Source organism: Marmota flaviventris, chromosome 7 (assembly GCF_047511675.1).
Source record: "Marmota flaviventris isolate mMarFla1 chromosome 7, mMarFla1.hap1, whole genome shotgun sequence".
Lineage (NCBI taxonomy): Eukaryota > Metazoa > Chordata > Mammalia > Rodentia > Sciuridae > Marmota > Marmota flaviventris.
The window spans coordinates 101991473-102011418 of record NC_092504.1 but is presented as its reverse complement, the minus strand read 5'-3'; the positions used below and the strand labels follow the sequence as shown (position 1 = coordinate 102011418).

General features: G+C 35.7%; 1 protein-coding gene and 1 non-coding gene across 3 annotated transcripts in view; one reads left to right on the top strand and one right to left on the bottom strand.

Moving 5' to 3' along the window:
* Positions 1-19946, bottom strand: part of Hpgds (hematopoietic prostaglandin D synthase) — an 80258-nt gene that overhangs the window by 8312 nt on the left and 52000 nt on the right. For both annotated transcript variants that reach the window (XM_027926743.3, XM_071614539.1), the window contains exons 2-4: positions 11174-11315; positions 3760-3852; positions 2560-2669 (exon numbers count right to left, since the gene is read on the bottom strand). In XM_027926743.3, coding sequence (XP_027782544.1) covers positions 2560-2669; positions 3760-3852; positions 11174-11306 — 336 coding nt within the window. In that variant the 5' untranslated portion in view covers positions 11307-11315. The remainder of the gene's footprint in view (positions 1-2559; positions 2670-3759; positions 3853-11173; positions 11316-19946) is intronic.
* Trnag-ccc (transfer RNA glycine (anticodon CCC)) lies at positions 10441-10513 on the top strand. The gene has a single exon. It is a non-coding gene; the product is annotated as a tRNA-Gly (tRNA).

Sequence of the window (19946 nt, the reverse complement as noted above, 5' to 3'; positions counted from 1 at the left end):
ATAAATATTCAATATATATGATTTTGTTTTCATCCCTAATACACAGTGAGGTATAGTTTTTAAAAGATGGAAGCTACATGGAGGTGAAAAAAGAGAACACAAGAGTAAATAAAATGTGAATTGTAAAGATGAATAAATGTCATCTGCAGAGGGAAAGCAAAGAATCAACCTACACACCATACATACACAGCCCTCAGGTGGCTCAGGAATGGGTAGATGTGTCTATAGAGTTGGGGTTAAGGAGGTTGAGGAGGAAAGATGAAGCCTGGTGGAAACTGTCAAAGAAATTTTAGCATGAGATTTTGTCTGTCATTTCATGCTGCTAGACAAGGGCCCATTTCCATCCTGTGCAGAAGACTGGAGGTAGTAAAATAAATGGTTTCTGGGACCAAGGATATCACACATATCAAAAAGATAGGATTTAATGAATGTATGCACACTGAATGATAAACTGCTGATGCTTCCAGCCCTCGCTTACTACTTGTCTCTGGAACAGGGCACCAGACCTTCATCTTTGGGCAGAAGACTAAAATTTTCTTGGCTCTGTGATACTCAAAATCAACAAACCCCATCCACATGCTTAGAGCTTTGAGTAAACTGTTAAAACTCCCTACTCTTTATCATGGATTATAGAAGATGGTCTGACTAAAACAGAGTGGGATAAAAAGCAACTTTGCACAAACATACAATGGGGAGGGAGATAATATTATGGCCATTAAATAGATTTTTTCAAAGAAAAAATACTATAATGAAAGATATTATCAAATTTAAAAATACAATGTCAGAAATTTAGAACCCAAGAGAAGATTGATGGATAAAGTTGAAGAATTCTTCAAAAGTAAGGCAAAAAAGCAAAAGATGGGAGATAGAGTAAAGATCCACCATCTGGATAACAGAAATTCTAGATAATGGGACATAATAAATGAAGGGGGAGGAAACCATCAATGAAAGAATTAAAGGAAATTTCCAGGGCACAAGTCCTAGATTAAACTGGCCCAACGAGGAAACAGCATAATGTATTAAAACAGTATGATGCCAAAGACTCATCATTGTGTAATTTTAGGAATCTAAGGGTAAGTGTTCTACAATCTTTTAGAGTGGTGAAAAAAAATAGGTCACATAAAAAAGGTCAGTAACTACATTAGATTCAGACTTCATAACAGTTAAAAGTCCATAGATAATGTTTTCCAAATACTAGTGAAAAAATTAATTTCAACATAGAATTCCATATCCAACTAAACAATGCAACATATATAAGGATTAAATTAAGACACTTGCAGACAAAGAAGGTCCCCAATTTTTATTTCTTATGATCAGTAAGCTGTTGGATGATTGTTTCACAAAAAGGAGGCCAGAAAGCAGGAGAAAAGGAGGATGAACTCAGAAAAGAACATTCAGGTTGATATTTAAGATCAGGATACAACCCTGCCCAAGTGTCTAGGCAACCAAACTCTATTGATGCAGTGTGACTCACAAGACAGACATGTCCACACCTCCTGTCATCAAACCTCAATTTAGCTTTTGGAAATCTAGAGGATGTGCCCCAAATAAACAATGAAGTACACAAAGAAAGAGGGCAAGATTCAGCAAACAGGACTCAAACTTCAGTGAATGGTATCAGTGGGATGGCAGGGAAGGGAAGCCCAGTATGACAGTTGTGCAGATAACCTAGAGAGGTCCACAAAGGAGAGAGCAGGTCTTCAGGTCAGATAGTTCCAAGAACATGTTAGAAATAGCAGGATATCTGATATCATTGACCTTGTGGAAAATCCAGTTAAAAGACTGTGGATAATGAGGGAAGATTCAGAAATGACAATAAAAATAAGAAGAATTAAGCAAAACACAAAAGGCAATTATTAACTTTGAAGAGGAAAAGTGAGAAATGAAATATTATTAAAGTACACTATGATGCACAGTTCTGGGTATTATTTGCATAAGCATACTAATGTAATTGTGAAACATTAATTTAAGCAAAATTTTATGTCACGCTATTGGGAGCTCAGAGAAAGGGAAACAGGATGACTATGTTAGATAAATTCTAACTACTATCAGAAATATCTGATAGAAATTATCTAAAATTGGTAAGTCAGCATCATATTTATATATTCTATAGAAATATGGAAATGTGAAATCCTAAAGAAAAAGCTAAAAAGATTAAAAAGAGGGTATAATATGGACAGGGGTTGATGTAAAGGGTAAGACAGAGAATTGCTATACTCTGCTTTAAAACTTTTAATATAATTTCATGTTTTAAAACTAGACCTACATATGACTTAGATTAATCCCAGCAGCTTGGGAGACAGGAGGATTGAGAGGTCAAAGCCAACCTTAGCAAGGCCCTAAGCAACTCAATGAGACCCTGTATCTGGATTATATACACACACACACACACACACACACACACCAAGAGCTGGGGATGTGGCTCGGTGGTTAAGCACCCCTGGGTTCCATCCCTGGTACCAAAAAAAGGAATTAAAAAAACCAACAACTTTAAAGCACCTAAGAAAATTTCTAGAAAGTGGTATGTAATTATTAGTAATAGTGAACTGATCACATTACTTTTACATCTTGGTTTTTCTCTGCCCAAGGAAAAGTTGCCATGAAATCATCCAATGTATCTGCAATAGCATCGACTTGACATTGTTCCATCTCTGTTTTTCCAGCCAAATCTATGGAATAGAGAAAGATCATGTTATACTTGTGAATATGTTCAATTTAACTTACTATGTTAAATAGGCAATACACTCATGTGGTTGAAAATTCAAAGCAATATAAATAGTATCCAGTGAAGGCAAGTTCCATTTGCTCATTTTGCTCCTTCGCCTACTTTACTTATTGGTAACCACTTGTAATCGTTTCTTACTATTCTTCTGTTGTATTTTTTTGGTGAGGTACTGGGGATTGAACCCAGGAGTGCTTTACCACTGAGCCACATTCCCAGCCCTTTTTATTTTTTATTTTGAGACAGGGTCTTGCTAAGTTGATCAGAGGGAGAGGGTTGGGGGTGGAAAGTGGTGATTCTGCAGATTGATTAGAAAGAAAGGGTCTTTAAAAGAATCCAAAATTAGATTTTTTTAACTCAAAAAGTATGAGAAGAGTCGGAGAGGAGGGGGAAAAGAAAATGGAACATAGGACAGAAAAGGGGGATCAAACAAAAACAAGAAGTAACCGTTTCTATTGTTTATCATTCATGCCACAGGTATAGGCACCAACAAAACAATCCAGATGACCCTCGGTGGAGGCAAGAAGACTTTCTTTCTATTTTTTTTCTCTTTTTTTTTTAAGAGAGAGAGAGAGAGAGAGAGAGAGAGAGAGAGAGAGAGAGAATTTTTTTTCTATTTTTTTAAAGCACTATTAGAATGAAGGACATCATGAGTACATGATTTTAATAGTCCAAGAAATTTTAACCTTCATGTGCCATATGTATTTTAATTTGATTTTAATTTCTTTGGTAATTTACAAATACTTAATGCTAGCAAAAGTTCGGGTTAAAATATACCTGTCCAAATTTTCAGCTAAATTCAAAAAAGGACTTGGTCACAGAGCAAGGTGTTAAGGGGTGGGGGCAATATAAAATTGTCTAGTTGTCTAGGAACTCATGGAAAGTTAAACTAATATAGATGATACATTGATACTGCTCTAGCTTTTAATCCCATTTTATTTATATTATAGTGTTCAAAAATAATTATTTAATGGATATTGAATGAATATCATGTTTTTTTCAGTTAGCAAAAGTCTTGAATACAATAAACATGTTACCTGTGTTTCTGGCAAAGTATCTTGCTATTGCCAGGCTCTGGTGAAGGGTAAGACCATCCACTTCCAAAACAGGGATTTTACCAAATGGAAGAGCTAAAAACAAAATAAGCAAATAATTGACTTTATAATAGAAGCAAGAGTTATGATAGAATTATGATACTTCTGTTTTTGTTGATAACTGTGGAAACAAACTGTGATTTTTAAAGTCATAGACTTCTTAAATCTGTATTCTTAAAAGGAACATTTGACATCTAGTGGAATCTCTACATTTTGTAAGTTTGAAAAAAGCAGTTAGAAAACTGATTGTAAAGTTCATTACAAAACTGGCTCTAAACTCCAGGTTTTTAGGGTTGCTATATCCTATACCCAACATGGTCTCATAGTTACTACGTTTTTTTTTTTTCTTTAAAGGTAAGCTTCATTAATTTTGTGGCCTCAGAAATAGATCATGTTAATTATTATTTAAAACACAGTGTGAGTAATATAGCTAATTTACAAATGAGTTATGATTAAGAAGTTAGCCAAAACCTTATTTTGAGGAGGAACTATTTGAACTGCAAACATTTTGTACAAATATAGGACAGACTTATAACAGATGCACTATTAATACTTTGTAAAACCTATTTGGCGGGGGGTGGGAAATGGGGATTGAACCTAGAGGTGCTTGGCCATTGAGCCACATTCCCAGTCCTTTTTATTTTTTATTCTGAAACAGAATTCGTTGCTTAGGACCTTGCTAAGTTGCTGAGGCTGTCCTAGAACTTGTGATCCTTCTGCCTCAGCCTCTTGAGTTGGGAGGTGCGAGCTGGGATTACAGGCATGTGCCACTGCACACAGCCCTATTTTGTTTTGATATCTAAATAAATATATTTTGTCACAAAATAATATACATTTATTGTAGAAAAATTATAAATTGAAAAAATAATTCTACCAGTTATGTCCATTTTAATGTTTCAATTGGTTTTCCACATATATTAAATATCATAATGTAGGGGCTGGGGATGTGGCTCAAGCGGTAGTGCGCTCACCTGGTATGCGTGCGGCCCGGGTTCGATCCTCAGCACCACATACAAACAAAGATGTTGTGTCTGCCGAAAACTAAAAAACTAAATAAATAAATTCTCTCTCTCCCTCTTGGAGATGGAACCCAGGGTTGTCCTACCACTGAACTATGTCACCAACCCTTTTTTTAAAAAATTAAATAAATAAATAAATAAATATCATAATGTATTATATTTTGCTAACTTCTTTGTTAATTTGACGGTATTTTTTTAAAAAAATCTTTCTAAATTTATGAAATACCTCATTTTAATAATCATGTACTACTTTACTATGTGTATAACTACAATTTTACCAACCAGTGCCTTAGGCTTGGACATATAAATATTTTGGAAACAGGGAAAAGAATAGTGTCACTTATAATCCATGACCCTCACATAAGTACTGGAATCAGTGTTGCATCGTACTTTCAACTCTTTCATCTACATACTAAGTACAGAATGAAGGACAGTTCACATCAGGAATAAAAATACCTCTGATTACTTACCTAAGTGTGCCAAGTACTATTCTAGGTGCCTGAGATACTACTGTGAGCAAAACAAAGTCCCAAATAAAGTTGACCTGTGTCGAGATACCTTATTTGAAGCACAGTACATAAATAAGAGGGAGTTAACATGCCTAACTTGGGGAGTTTTCTTGGTACTCCAGGGCATACTACATACTGAACATATCCATCAGATTTTCTAGTACTTACAATTCTATGAAGCAAGTACTAGCTATCTATCAGCTTTTAAAAATGCAAAAATGTTAACAAGGTTTATGTAGATTGCCTAGCTCACACCTGATAGAAGTGGGATTCAAACTGAGGTCAGCTGGAACCCTTTCTCAGCTATTTTGATAATCCTAAGAGCCATATTTTGTGTGAGATAGTAAAAATCAGAGCAAGCTCAGAACATAGTATCCAAATTAGAGAAGGGTCCAAAGACTGCCTTTTATGAGGATTGGCTGAAGAACCTTGACTTGCTTGGCCTGGAGGAGCAAAACTAAATAAAATGTAATGTCCATCTTCAAATATGGCAAAGCTATCAAATGGAAGAAAACTTTGACTTATTCTGACTAGCTCTAAAATGCAGAACTAGAAACAAAAAGTAATGTAGAAAAAGATATTTTAACTCATGATGAAAAGTAAGTTTGTTGACATCAGGCTCTTGACAACCGGAAGCATTTGAGCCAACCCTGGAATAATTGTCAACAGATGAAACGTTGTCTGAATTTAACAAGCAGAAATTTAAGACAAATGCAAAGTCCCTTGATGGTTCCAGAATAATTCCAAGGTTGTTGGAGGTGTCACTTAACAGGAACACCTGTCAAAAAGCTTTAAGGAATTTAGTGATAATGAACATGATCCCTGGTAGGAATATGGATGCCAAAATAACTACTGTGATCTTGGTAAAATGTCTTAGAATTTAAGTATAGACTTGTAATAGGGGCTGTGGGGGTTAACCTTGGTTGCCAATTTGATTGCATTGAGAGATCCAGAAAATTGGTAAAGCACACTTCTGGGTGTGTCTGTGAGGGTTTTCCCAGAGACAATTGGCACGTGTGCCAGTCAACCCATGGGTAAGATCCGCCATAGGACTGGTGGTCCGGATGAGACAAAAGTGGAAGAAACAGGGAAGCACGCATGTGCAGGGCAAGCTCATCTCTTTAGAGTTTGCATTTTTTTTTTTTTTTTTTGCTGCTACTGTGGTCCAAGGATGTCAGACTCCAGATTTTCCAGCCTTTCTGTGTGGACTTGCACCATTGACTCTCCAGGGGACCTCCAGACCTTCATCCTCAGATTGGGGCTGCATCATTGGTTCTCTTGTTCTGAGGTTCCAGCTTCTTGAACTGAGAAGCAACTGGTTTCTCCTGCTCTGTCTCCTGCTCTCCCACCTATGGTCGGCCATCGTGAGTCCTGCTTCCATCGCATAAGCCAGTCTAAAAAGTCTCCTCTTATAGTCATATCCATGTTCTGTGGGGTTTGTTACTCTCAAGAGCTCCAATTAATGCTGGCGAGGGTCCCATTACACCTGTGCAAGGTCGTGTCCCCACCAGCACCACATATTGCAAGACAGATGTCGAGCACAGCTTGTTCAGAGGATGTCTACTTGGGTTGGGATATAAATAGAACATTCGAGAAATAGAAGATTGAGTTGTCTGTAGAATCTGCGTGTGATTTCAGGCCTCAGATAGTCAGTGGCAAACACTGTCTAAATCAAGAAGTAGAGTCAGAAGTGGGGAGGTTGGACTGAAATTCACAGTGATGACCAGAGAAAGAAGGAAGTCTGAAAGTTATGTGGATTCATGAGCTAACTTGGCACTCGATTCTGAGTTCTGCCAGAGATCTTTATCTTCACTCAGAGCATTGTGACTGAACTGACCACTCACCAGAAGCTTTTTCCCTATGATGTCTTTTTTCTTCCCTTTTTATTAGTGTATTATAAGTGTACATAACATGTTACATGTTCATACATACACAGTCCCTATGATAACTTATAGAAATTTAAGTTTCTTCAGGTACTTCCATGTAAAATGAAGAATAATTTGTTCTCCATGGATTACAATGATAAGTTTAATTAAAATGATAAGTATGAAAGCCATAGGAGACAGATTTTGATTTTTTTTTTCCAGTGCTGGGGATTGAATCCAGGGCCTTGCACATGGTAGGAAAGTATTCTACCACAAGCTACATCCCAGCCACAGAATTAAATTTTATGTAAAGGATTCTTTTAAAAATTTGTCTCCCTTCCATTTTCTGTATCCTACCTATTCCCAGAATTCCAGTTGGAAGTTGGACTTCCTGAACTGACTGATCCTTCATTTCACTTATCTTTTGTCTTTATTTTTCCATTGCCTAACTCTTCGTTATATTTTCTGGAGTATTTCCTTATTTTCATCATTTTAGTAATTTATTTATATTTTGTTTTTAATTTTTAAAAACATTTTTCCTGTGAACATCCCCTTTTATAACATCCTATTCTTGGTTTATGTATAGAATATTTTCTTTTATCTCTCTGAGGATTTCATGTTTTTGAAAGTTTTTTGGTTTGGTTTGGTGTTTTTTGTTTGTTTTTCTTACTAAACCAATTTGGTTTCATCAGATTTGGCTTCTCCCCACACCCCTCCTTTGTTTAGATCTGCTTCATACTGGAAACCTTCTCAAATTTTCATTGATTTTTGTTTTGCCATTCTTGTTTTAAGGGGGCAAAGAAAGAAATGCTAACTGAATATTCAGTGTGTGGGGGAGGGGTTTGCCAACAGAGCAGTACCATTTCACTGAAAGACCCCCATCTGTTCTGTATCTTTTAGACATTTTTCTTGGGCAAGTCAGTTTCCCCAAGAGAGAATTTCTTCAGTTTTTTGCCTAAGAGATATTAGCCTGCATATAACATTTCAATTTTAGATCAGGGGAAGGGGATCGGGGCTTCACCACTTGATTTGTAGACATCCATAGAATCCAGTCTTCATTGTAGGAGTGTGTCCTCAGAGGTGCCTGTCATTCAGAATCCTCTGGTCAGTCCTCTCCATGCTCCTCCAGAGAGGGGAGGGGATCTGGTGACCAAACTGCTACCTCACATTCTTCCGGTCAGTCCTTCCAGCTCAGGTGTTAGGGTTGTCTGTTGCTACTAATTCCGGAGGCTTTTTCAGGATCTCTGGAGTGATTCTGCTTGCACTGGCCTCCTCCAGGTAATGTTTGAGCTTTATGGTCCGACTCAGTCAACTGTGCATTCTTTGACTTGCATTCTAGCTTCTAGAAGGTTGTGCTATCGTATTGAAGCTTGATTTCTTTGTCTGTATGGGATTTTGGCTTTAATAAAAAGTACTTGAATATATTAAGGGAGAAAATGTAAACAGATACATACCATCTTCCAGGTTTAACTAGGAAGAACTTTTTAGTAGAAATACTCAAGGATGGAATGTGTTGACTGGAGATTTAGTTCTAGGTCTAACAGAAGGTATATCCTGTAGGGTTTCAAATACCTGAGAACACAGCTAAATTGGATGGGAGATGAAACCAAATAATAAAAACTGCTTTTGTAATAAAAACTGGTTGTCAGGATCTATTCTTTCCTTTCTTCTCAAAGTAATAAAAACCTAAAGTTTAAGCTGGGCAAGTAGTTATCATGATAAGGTCAACATATCCCAGCTTCCCTTGATGTGACTAAGTTCCTGCCAAAGCAATGTGAATCAGAAGTGAAATAGGCAAGCTGGGAAAACTGGGGCATGCCTATAATCCCAGCGGTTTGGGAGGCTGAGGCAGGAGGAATCTTGAGTTCAAAATCAGCCTTAGCAACTTAGTGAGGCCCTGTCTCTAAATGAAATATAAAAAAGGGCTGGGGATGTGGCTCAGTGGTAAAGTACCCTGGGTTCAATCCCCCCCCCACCCCCCACCCCACCCCCCCTACCAGAAAAAAAAAAAAAAAAAGGAGTGGCTGGTCTTGCTGTCAAAAGAAAGGACTGTGCCCCTCTCTTTGACATTTCCCATGAGCTAGAGCGTGAAGGGAGAGTGACCTTGTGCAAATAAGACAACAAAAGATGGCAGATCAACAAGACAGAAGGAGCCTAATCTTTGATAACTTCATGGAGCAACATTTTTGCACTAACTTTTGGGGTGTTTTGTTGTTGTTGTTTTTGATACCAGGGATTGATTTGACACATCTCCGGCCTTTTTTTATATTTTATTTTGAGATAGGGCCTCACTGAGTTACTGAGGCTGGGTTTGAACTCTTGATCCTCCTGCTTCAGCCTACCAAGCCACTGGAATTATGGTGTGTACCACTGTACATGGCCCAACCTGGGTTTTTATGTTTAAGAAATTTCTATCCAGGGCTGGGGATGTGGCTCAAGCAGTAGCGTGCTCGCCTGGCATGCGTGCGGCCCCGGTTCCATCCTCAGCACCACATACAAACAAAGATGTTGTGTCCACCGATAACTAATAAATAAATAAATAAATATTTTTAAAAAATAAAAGAAATTTCTATCCTTTTAAATTTTTATGAAATTAAATTTTATAAAATTAAGACAATTTTATGTTGGGGTCGTGTTTGTTAAAGCACTTAAAACTATTCTTAATCGTGAATTTTAATATCTCTTTCAACTCTAAGAATCTCTGAAAATATTAAGAAAATGCAGAAACTCCATTTTGAATAACAATGAAAAGCCAAGGTATAAAAAGGAATGAAGGAAAGCCATGATAAAAGCTAAAATTAAAAAAGCTACATTTAAAAACTAAAAGGCAGAGCTGGGGATGTGGCTCAAGTGGTAGCACGCTCACCTAGCATGCGTGAGGCACTGGCTTCGATTCTCAGCACCACATAAAAATAAAATAAAGATATTGTGTCCACCTAAAACTAAAAAATAACTATTTAAAAAAAACTAAAAGGCAAATTTTGTTATAAGTACCATCCCTCTCCCTCGCTGTCCATCTTGACCTAGTTAATTAGTGGATAAAATGAATGTTCCCTATTTTATGTCCACCATTTTAAAAACCCATGAATAAAATTTGATATCAGAAAAACCTTGGAACATTTAGGTATCAACAGTAAAGTTTCAGGAGAACAGGAAATAAGACACTGTACCCCTGCAGAGAAATGATTTTTTTAAAAAGAATTCATGCTTTCAAAAGGCAGATCCTGGGCTGGGGATATAGCTCAGTTGGTAGAGTGCTTGCTTCCCATGTAGAAGGCCCTGGGTTCAATCCCCAGCATTACCACAAAAAAAAAAAAAAAAAAAGTCAAATAAGGCAGGTGTCAATTTATTGTCGTAACTTTTTTGAAAACTTTATAGCATTTTCTAGTGCAAATAATTTGTGCCATGCTATTAAATTGATCTGGATTTTAAAGCCAACTCTCCTTGCCATGGTTGTGAAACTGGAAAAACTGCACTTCAATTATCCCAACTGTAACATAGCAACAATAATGTGGCCCATGTCATTCACCTCTTCTGACAAAGCTTGATCCTGGTTTATCTTTATATTATCTGTGAGGTTTGTATTTTCACCTGTAATAGAAAATTTGCTGAGTCACAGAGCATTTCTTTAGTTTACCTGAACTTGCTGCTTCTCAATATAAAGCTATTCGAGATTGGAAAATTTGGGGTACTGGGAATTGAACCTAGGGGTGCTTTAGCATTGAGCTACATTCCCAGCCCTTTTTTATTTTATTTTGAGACAGGGTCTTGATAAATCGCTTAGGACCTTGCTAAATTGATAAGGCTGGTCTCGAACTTGTAATCTTCCTGCCCCAGCCTCCAGTAGCTGGGATTACATGTATGCGCTACCTGGCTCCTTGATTTTTTCATTCCCTGAGGAAAGCTGAAGATTCTGAAAATATATTTCCCTGCTTATTCGTGAATTCTTATTTGGGCTACTTACTTGGTTTTATTTTAGGCCAGTCAGCATGTTCTATTCTGTGATCTTCATATTTTATATCCAAATAAGCAAATATGTAACGGATAATTTCTGCTCTCCCCCTCATATTAAAATAAATCAGTTTGTAGTTTGGCATGGTGAGATTCTGGAAAGAGAAAAAAGAAGGGAGTATTATAACAGCACTCTAGAGATTCTCAATATTTTTCTTTGATGACTTTTTTGAAAACTTTATAGCATCTTTTGAGATAACCAGAGATATTAGAGAATATTTCAAAACAAAATTATAAATCACTAGCTAATAACATATGAAGAAAGTTGAGAGAATATCATCTCTCTCCTCCACCCCCCTCACTCTCTTTCTCAGTGAATATTCAAGTGAAATAACCAAATCCAAATTTTATTTGTAAAAATATTCAGATTAAGATGATATCTCATAGCCTCACTAGTAGTGCATAAGTTGTAATTAATCTTCATCTACAGCAATATTTATGTCCAAAGACTGGGAAATTTAAATCTTTTTCTGATGTTTTCATATGCTCTTTTCTCTTCATTAATTGGGTTATTGAGAATTTAAGAACCTATTCATTATCTCTACCCAAAATATTCCTTTCTGTAAATCAGTCACTGTTTGGCTTATGGTTTTTTAATGTTACACAATAATTTTTCAGTATTCCACTTACATCAGTTTAGCTCTTTTGATAAGTTATTGAATCATTATAAGACATTTTTCCAAAATTTTATTCAAATGGAGTATTTGAGCCTTATCAATTATTTTGAATACAGTTTTGTTAAGCTAAAAAAAAGGTCATAAATACTAAAAGTATGCATAATGGTATTCTCTGAGAAAACAGAATTTTGCAATGGTCAATAACAAACTCTTTAGAAGTAATTTGGTATTTGTTCCTATTTTTTGGTTTTGTTTTGAAGTGATGGTCATAAAGTATCTAATCTATAATATGATAAAAAAAAAGATGGTTATCTCAGCAAATGGAGTAGACACGTTCCTTTTAAAGATGTTTTTGTCCCTTTAGCATGTTGTTTGGTTGGCTACAGTGGTAACAGCTGGGAGGTTGTGAGGACAGTTGAATGAGGGCCGCAAGGGCAATGTACACACAAAAGGAATGTGGACATGCCCCTGCCACCTGTCACCCACCCCCTTCCTTAACTGTGGTTTTCCCTCTTGGCCTCAAAGGCTTGCCCTGTGTTTTGTTCACTACTGGTTTTGTGGGTCACATGTACCATACAAACTCACTGCATCTTTTTTTTTTTTTTTTGGTACTGGGGATTGAACTTGGGGGCACTCGACCACTGAGCCATACCCCCAGCCCTATTTTATATTTTGTTTAGAGACAGGTTCTCACTGAGTTGCTTAGCGCCTTGCTGTTGCCGAGACTGGCTTTGAACTTGGGATCCTCCTGCCTCAGCCTTCTAAACCACTGGGATTACAGGCATGCACCACTGTGCCTGGCTCAAACTCACCCCATCTTGGGGTGGAACAATAGTGAGCAGATTCCTTCATTGCTCTGTATAGGAAGAAAGTAAACTGAAGTTTCAGAAAGCTTTGCTAATACCAGCTATATCAATTAAATGTACATCATGATTTTCTGAGTATTCTGTGATTTATAGATTTCATTTCCAATGTTTATTAAACAGTTAATTACTTTAAGCACTTATAATAGAAACTGCCCAGTTTGTAATGATCAGGCAACAAAGAAACTTTTTCATTTAAAATTAAATTTTTCACTTAATTGATCCCTGAATTTAAAAGTCCACCTTCATACTGATATAGATTTGGAGATTAATGAGGGTAATGCATATAAAATACTTAGCAAGTAATAAACCCTTAATAGTCATTAGCATTGGTAATAATAGCTCTTGGACTATAGTCAAAGTTAAATACTGTGAATACAACCCAATACTATAATAATTATAATAATTAAGTGAGTGACAACATATCATGACAATTACTCATTTAAAATGGTGAGTTAAAACACTTTAATCTTGCCAGGCGTGGTGGCACATGCCTGTAATCCCAGCAGTTTGGGAGGCTGAGACAGGAGGATCCCAAGTTCAAAGCCAGTCTCAGCAAAAGTGAGGCTCTAAGTAACTCAGTGAGATCCTGTCTCTAAATAAAATACAAAATAGGGCTGGGGATGTGGCTCAGTGGTCGAGTGTCCTTGAGTGCAATCCCCCATACCCAAACAACAACAAAGAAAACCACTTTATTCTCTACTAAAAATGTCTTCCAAAGAATATTCATGGGAATATTAGATCAAAAGAAAAATTGGGCTCAAACCTCAAAACAAATTCTTATCTGAAATCATACCACATAAAATGTTAAATGCAAATAATGAAAGCCTGAATTTCCAAGTTTGACTTCAAGTTCATCTACTCTGGAAGCCTGCCTGTGGAGACGATAGTCTGGAAATAAATGTCCGGTTGCCTGTTGTCCCTCTCTGCCAATGATGGCAATTCCTAGGACATCCACTTCTCGGGCCCCACGTTTCCCAGGTCCAGATGTTGTGGGTTGGAGTGGGTGCTTCTTGTGAGAAATAAGTGCCACATCCAATCATTTCATGTTCTGCTAGTCCAGTCTATGCCCAAGTGACATGGGGCACAGAGCTCACATGTAGGGGAGTGTTCTCTGAAGAGACGATTGACTAAAGGTAATGAAAACTCTTAGATTTATGGCCCCAGATTCCCCAGAAGAAGAAATATACATTTTAAAGATTTCAAAATTGGAGGACTAACCAAACTGCTCATCAGAACAATGGGATTGTTGTTAAAGTTACTTAGAAATGTTGACTTTAGAAATAAATGGTGGGAAAGATATGAAAGCATGAAACTAATAAATTACAATTTATGTTAAAATAAGAGGTCATAAAGACCCTTTTGGAAACAGAAAACATCTTATGTAATCATAAAAAGGGATTATTCTTATACAGGAAATATAAAGCACAATTGTTATAATTCCTTGATCTATTCTAAGTCTCAAAAGAATAGAAAGCTCACAAAGTAGGAAAAATGTCATTCTTGGCAATTATCAGAACACAAGTAACAGTAAATGTTGGCAAGGATGTGGGGGAAAAGGTTCACTCCAATGTTGCTGGTGGGACTGCAAATTGGTGCAACCACTCTGGAAAGTTTCCTTAGAAAACTTAGAATGGAACCACTATTTGACCTAGTTATCCCATTCCTCGGCATACTTACAGTGACGCAGCCACATCAATGCTTATAGCAGCTCACTTCACAATACCCAAGCTATGGAACCAACCTAGGTGCCCTTCAACAGATGAATGGAAAAAGAAAATGTGGCTATATACACAATGGAATATTATTCGGCTACAAAGAAGAATGAAATTATGGCATTTGCCAGTAAATGGGTGGAACTGAAGAATATTATGCTAAGTGAAATAAGCCAATCCCCCCAAACCAAAGGCTGAATATTCTCTCAGATATGTGGATGCTAACCCACAACAGTGGAAAGTAAGGGAGGAGAAGAATAGAAAGTTCATTGGATTAGACAAAGGAGAATGAAGGAAAGGAAGGGGGGATGAGAATAGGAAAGACAGTAGAATGAATAGGTCATAACTTTCCTATGTTCATACATGAATACATGGCCCGTGTAACTCCACATCATGTACAGTCACAAGAATGGGATCCTTATTAGAATACGTAATACTCCAAGTATGTATAATATGTCAAAATATAGTCTACAGTCATATATATCTAAAAAGAACAAATTTTTTAGAAAGTGACGTTCTTAATTGTTCTGTCAAATATTTTATATATTAATTTTTATAGATTCTTACTGTCATAGGTGTTTCCACACACAAAGAAATAATATATTTTCCTTATCATGTTTCCCCATTATATGTTTGTAAAGGTGTATATGTACATTATGAGCAGCAATAAAACTAACCATATAACTTTCTCTCATTTAGTCAGATATCAGCATCCCCCTCCTGAATTCTGCATGGATACAAAAGGGTTGTTTTTGTTGTTAATTTGCAAAGTTATGCTATTGTATTTCACTCAAGTAAAGAAGATATTCAAAAATTCTTAGCATGTGTTGGTAGCTATCTATATTTCTCTGCAAACATATCTTTTAATCTAAGAGTTGGCAGAGGTCCAAGAACATCTGACAAATGCTTATCTTCCCCTCTAGAACACTCTTTCAACAGTTGTAACTCATTTATGAAACTGCACTTGTACATCACATTCCTGTAATTACTGTATAACTATATTTTCTACTGAGCAAAAGTATGGTTTCCTGATTACTACAACTACAGAATTCCAAACTTTAGTGACTTTTGTTTTTCAGGTTATATGTGTACATTTTATAACATGAAAAATAAGTAAAGCATAAATTCACCTAGAAACATTTACTGATTCTAAAGATCTTTTCTGTATTTTATAAGGCTTTTGCATAATAAAATAACAGAAGGAATCCCAAGTAAATGCTTCTAGGTTCAGCAAAAACCGATAAGAAATGCACAATAAATGGTAATGAAAAATGTAGAGGATACTGTCTAGAAGAATGTATTTATTCCTCTGATTGCATTTAGCAGCACACCTCTGTTCCAACAGTCTCACTTTGCTAAAGCTTTTATTTATCAGGATGATGTACTAAATGGATGAAGGAAAAACATATTCCCACAAGGGTAGAGGGAGGAGCAAGCTCAGGGGCCAGAGCAAGTAGATGGGGTAGGGTTTGGGGAAGGGGCGGGTGTAGTTGCCACTAGAACTTTGGGCAAATGCCCTGGTTCTAGCTGTAAAATGGTAATGAAAATATTGTTTGTAAAGTACCCATGCAGTGCCTCACACATAGTATGTATTCAAAAAAGAGAAAAAGGAAGAAACAAAAATGGAAGACAGGAGAGAGAGGAAGGATTCTTTCCCGTAGTAGAGGTTACAGTCCAGATTTAGGTGATTTTATTAGACTCAGCTGCTCAAGATCATGTTACATGATAAATCCATCCTACTACTAGTGCATAAAAAGAAAAAATTAAATATAAAAAGAAAAATAAATACAATATATGGTCAGGTTTACAAGCAAAATAAACATACCCTAGGCCCAAAGATACAGAAACAAAATAGAGTGAGCAAGACCCACAGCGCTGTGGTTGGCAGTGACCAGCAGGGGGCTCAGCCCCTTCAGAATAAAGGAGCCTAGAAGTGGTCACTACAAGACAGGGGCTGGGGGGTGGGCTGCCAGGAACTAGGACCTGACTGGCTCCTTCTGTAACATAAAGTAGGGTTAAAATTGCAAACTTCAAGCAAAACTGGTAAGAGGAAAAAAAGATGAAATCACAAATAATTAATACTACCAACAGAAGGGTCATGACAGCAGATAGAATAGATAAGATAGAAATGATAAACATAAATATATATATATGTGTATATATATATTTGTATATACACATACACACATACACATGCACACAGAAACACTATACGTAAATGCACATATATATCATCTATTGTAACCCCCCAAAAATTCAAAACTACTTAGCTTTAGAAATACCAATTTATTTTTTTTTTTCATTTTTAAAATTTATTTATTTATTTATTTATTTTAATTTTTTATTGTTGGTTGTTCAAAACATTACATAGTTCTTGACATATCATATTTCACACTTTGATTCAAGTGGGTTATGAACTCCCATTTTTACCCCGTATACAGATTGCAGAATCATATCAGTTACACATCCATTGATAGAAATACCAATTTATAATGTTTGATTATGTGTTGACCAATAAAGTTTTCAGAATTTGAAAAAATATATATATAAATTAACACAATAAAGAACTTTATGTCAATAACTCCAAACACTTAAATGGAAAAAAAATTGAAACATATATGTAAACTAACACAATCAAAATAAAAAGAAAACTGAAAGACTGTATTTAACAATAACCAGTAAAGCAAATTAACTGGCAATTGGTTACCTTCATCAATGACATCAGGACCACATGGTTTTACAGGTGAGTTTTACTAATCTTCAAGGCAAAGGTGATCCTTATCTTTTATAAATAGTTTGACAGAGTAGGAAAGTGGGAGGAAGAAAAATAAAAATTTCACTTATAAACAAACACTTTAAATAAAAGAATTTGGTAGTATATAAGAGGGAATAAAATGTTAGAAATTATCCCAAGAATGCAGGATGTTTTAATATCAAAATTTACATCTGAATAATAAACTGCATTTCTAGATTAAAAGACAAACCCACAAACCATATTGTCATCTCAGTAGATACTAAATAATTTTTTAAGGAAAAAAAAATGTTCAAATTTACCACTCAATTGTGAACAAAACTCTCAGGGAAAAAGAAAAAAGTTCTTGGCAAATCAGAAATAGAAGAAAACTTCCTTAACCCCATATAGTGTCTCTATTAAAAAATTGGAGAAAACATCATGCATAATGGTGAACCAGTAGATTTATTTTCTTTAATGTCAGGGAAGACAAGAGTCCCATTATTACCTCTTCTTTCCCACATAGTCCTGGGCAGTTAATTTTGTAAGACAAAATAACAACAAGTTATATGTAAGGAGTAGAAAGGAAGAGAAAACTATGTTTATTTGTACTCAAAATAAGTAACAACAAAATCTGATAAACCTGTTTTTAAAATTCAAATGGAGATGCTGAGGGTCAAAATGAATTAAGAGAACATTTGGAAAGGACTTGACTTACCAAACAATAAGATTTACATTTAAAGCCTTATAAATGAGGTACTGTGATATTTGTTCAAGACTCTTACACACCTCCATATGATTCATAAGAACAGACACGACACTACAGTGGGGTCATGGAAAAGCTAGACAGAATTGGTTCTGAAACAATAGAGGAAAAGTATTTGAAATTAGATCCTCATTCACAGAAATAACACCCAGCTTATAGGTGTTATTTGGCTATGATTTGACTACAAAAGATTTGAGTAGCCCAGGAGAGCTCCCAAGTCCTGCTGGTCTCTTGTTTCCTGTTAGCTTCATCCTGAACCCTTCCATTGTCATTCTGTGTTAAAATCTCATGTATGGAAAACTGAATGTATTTTTTCCTAAAATAATATAGAAACATGAAGTAGAAAAGTTGATTGTGCTTGAAGATTCCATTACACCAAAAATAATAACTGGCTTTCTTAAACTCCAAAGAAAACCATGTAAAACTCTTGATTCACCAGCTGTTTGAGAGGCACTAATACATAGTTAATGATTGAATGATCCTAGTTTGTATTTCTCTGCAAGTCACATTTTCACAAAGACGTTAAATTTGCATTGCTGCTATATGTTTTGTTTACACACATTTCTCAGAAGGGCCCTATTGTTTAAAGTAAATGTGAAGTGGGTCTTTACAGTATTTATCCGGGAGAGATAATCCTTATATAAATTGATACCTTTATATAAATTAGTAACATATACTTACATGTTTTAGAAATTTAATTCCAGCTACAATATCAGGACAGCTCAATGAAAAGATCCAATAAAAAGACTCCCTGTGCATTAGTGAGCCTGCAGATTCTCCATGACACATTTTAATGACAGGCTTGTTTTCAACTTCCAGAAAATCACACCCATAGCAGGCAATACCAACATGTTAGTCCATATATTTCCTATTTCTAAACTGTTTTTAACTTTGAAAAAATTTGTTTACATTCACTTATTACAAGCAGAAAAATGAATATATATAAATATTACTTTAACAAATTCAATTAAGAAGACACAATGCAGCCCCTTGCCCTCCCACCAAAACAAAGGATGTGTCAAAATCAAGTACAAATGAGAGCGGGAACTACACACAATTAAGATATTGTATTTATAGACTTTTACTGAGTTTTTATTATTTTTTAATCCTTTTGTCCTCACACTATTTTAATCCCTATTTTGGAGATTAGGAGACTCTTAGGAGATATAAGGAAATTAAAAATATTTGGAAATTCCAGACACAGTTTTTTACCTGCCTAATAATTAATTATGTAATAACCTATGAATATGAAATATAAAAACAAAAAGTACTTGTCAATTTGCTAAGGTTCTTCTTTGCTACATCTTGTCTAGTAACAAATCCATGTGAAATATAGTAACAGAGTATAATATTTGCACTCCATTTGTATATACTGGTATTTGAAGTGCAAAAACTGAATTCAGGTAGCCATCAGGTGAGATGCCATTATCCATATAGGAACTTGTATATTTTGGCATTACATAATAGCAATTTATTACCTCCCAACAGTTGATCACAAAGAAAGAAGATTTAATGTCAGGAATTAAATCAGGAGCCCGGGACATTTCTAGGTCAATGCTGGAAAAAGTTGCCAGATTGGAGTTAAGTTTAGAACAAGAGAGAAATTTTTGTTAACTGAGTAAGTCATTGATTCCAATCAAACACTGGATGTTTAATTTTGAATTGGCAAGCTAGGATCTCTATTTTCCTATCAAATACAACTAAATATTATTTTAAATTTATGTCTTACATTAAAGCCAAGGCACTAGGAATAACTGAAATATCCTCGGGGAGCTGTGAGTTCAAATTTCTGGCTTGGAGTAAATCTCTCAAACTATTTCTGGAACCAAATGACGATAGAATGTAATTCTTGGCAAAACATGGAGACACTTCAACAAAACATGCCTTAAAATAATAACACATAGTACAAATAAAATCCCTGAGCTTAAAACAAAAGAGCAAAGAACCATGAAATGAAATTCTCTGCTGATTTACACTGAGAAAGCACCTGAGAAAATTCTGGAAGAAATCACAAACTCTGCATAGGACAGATAT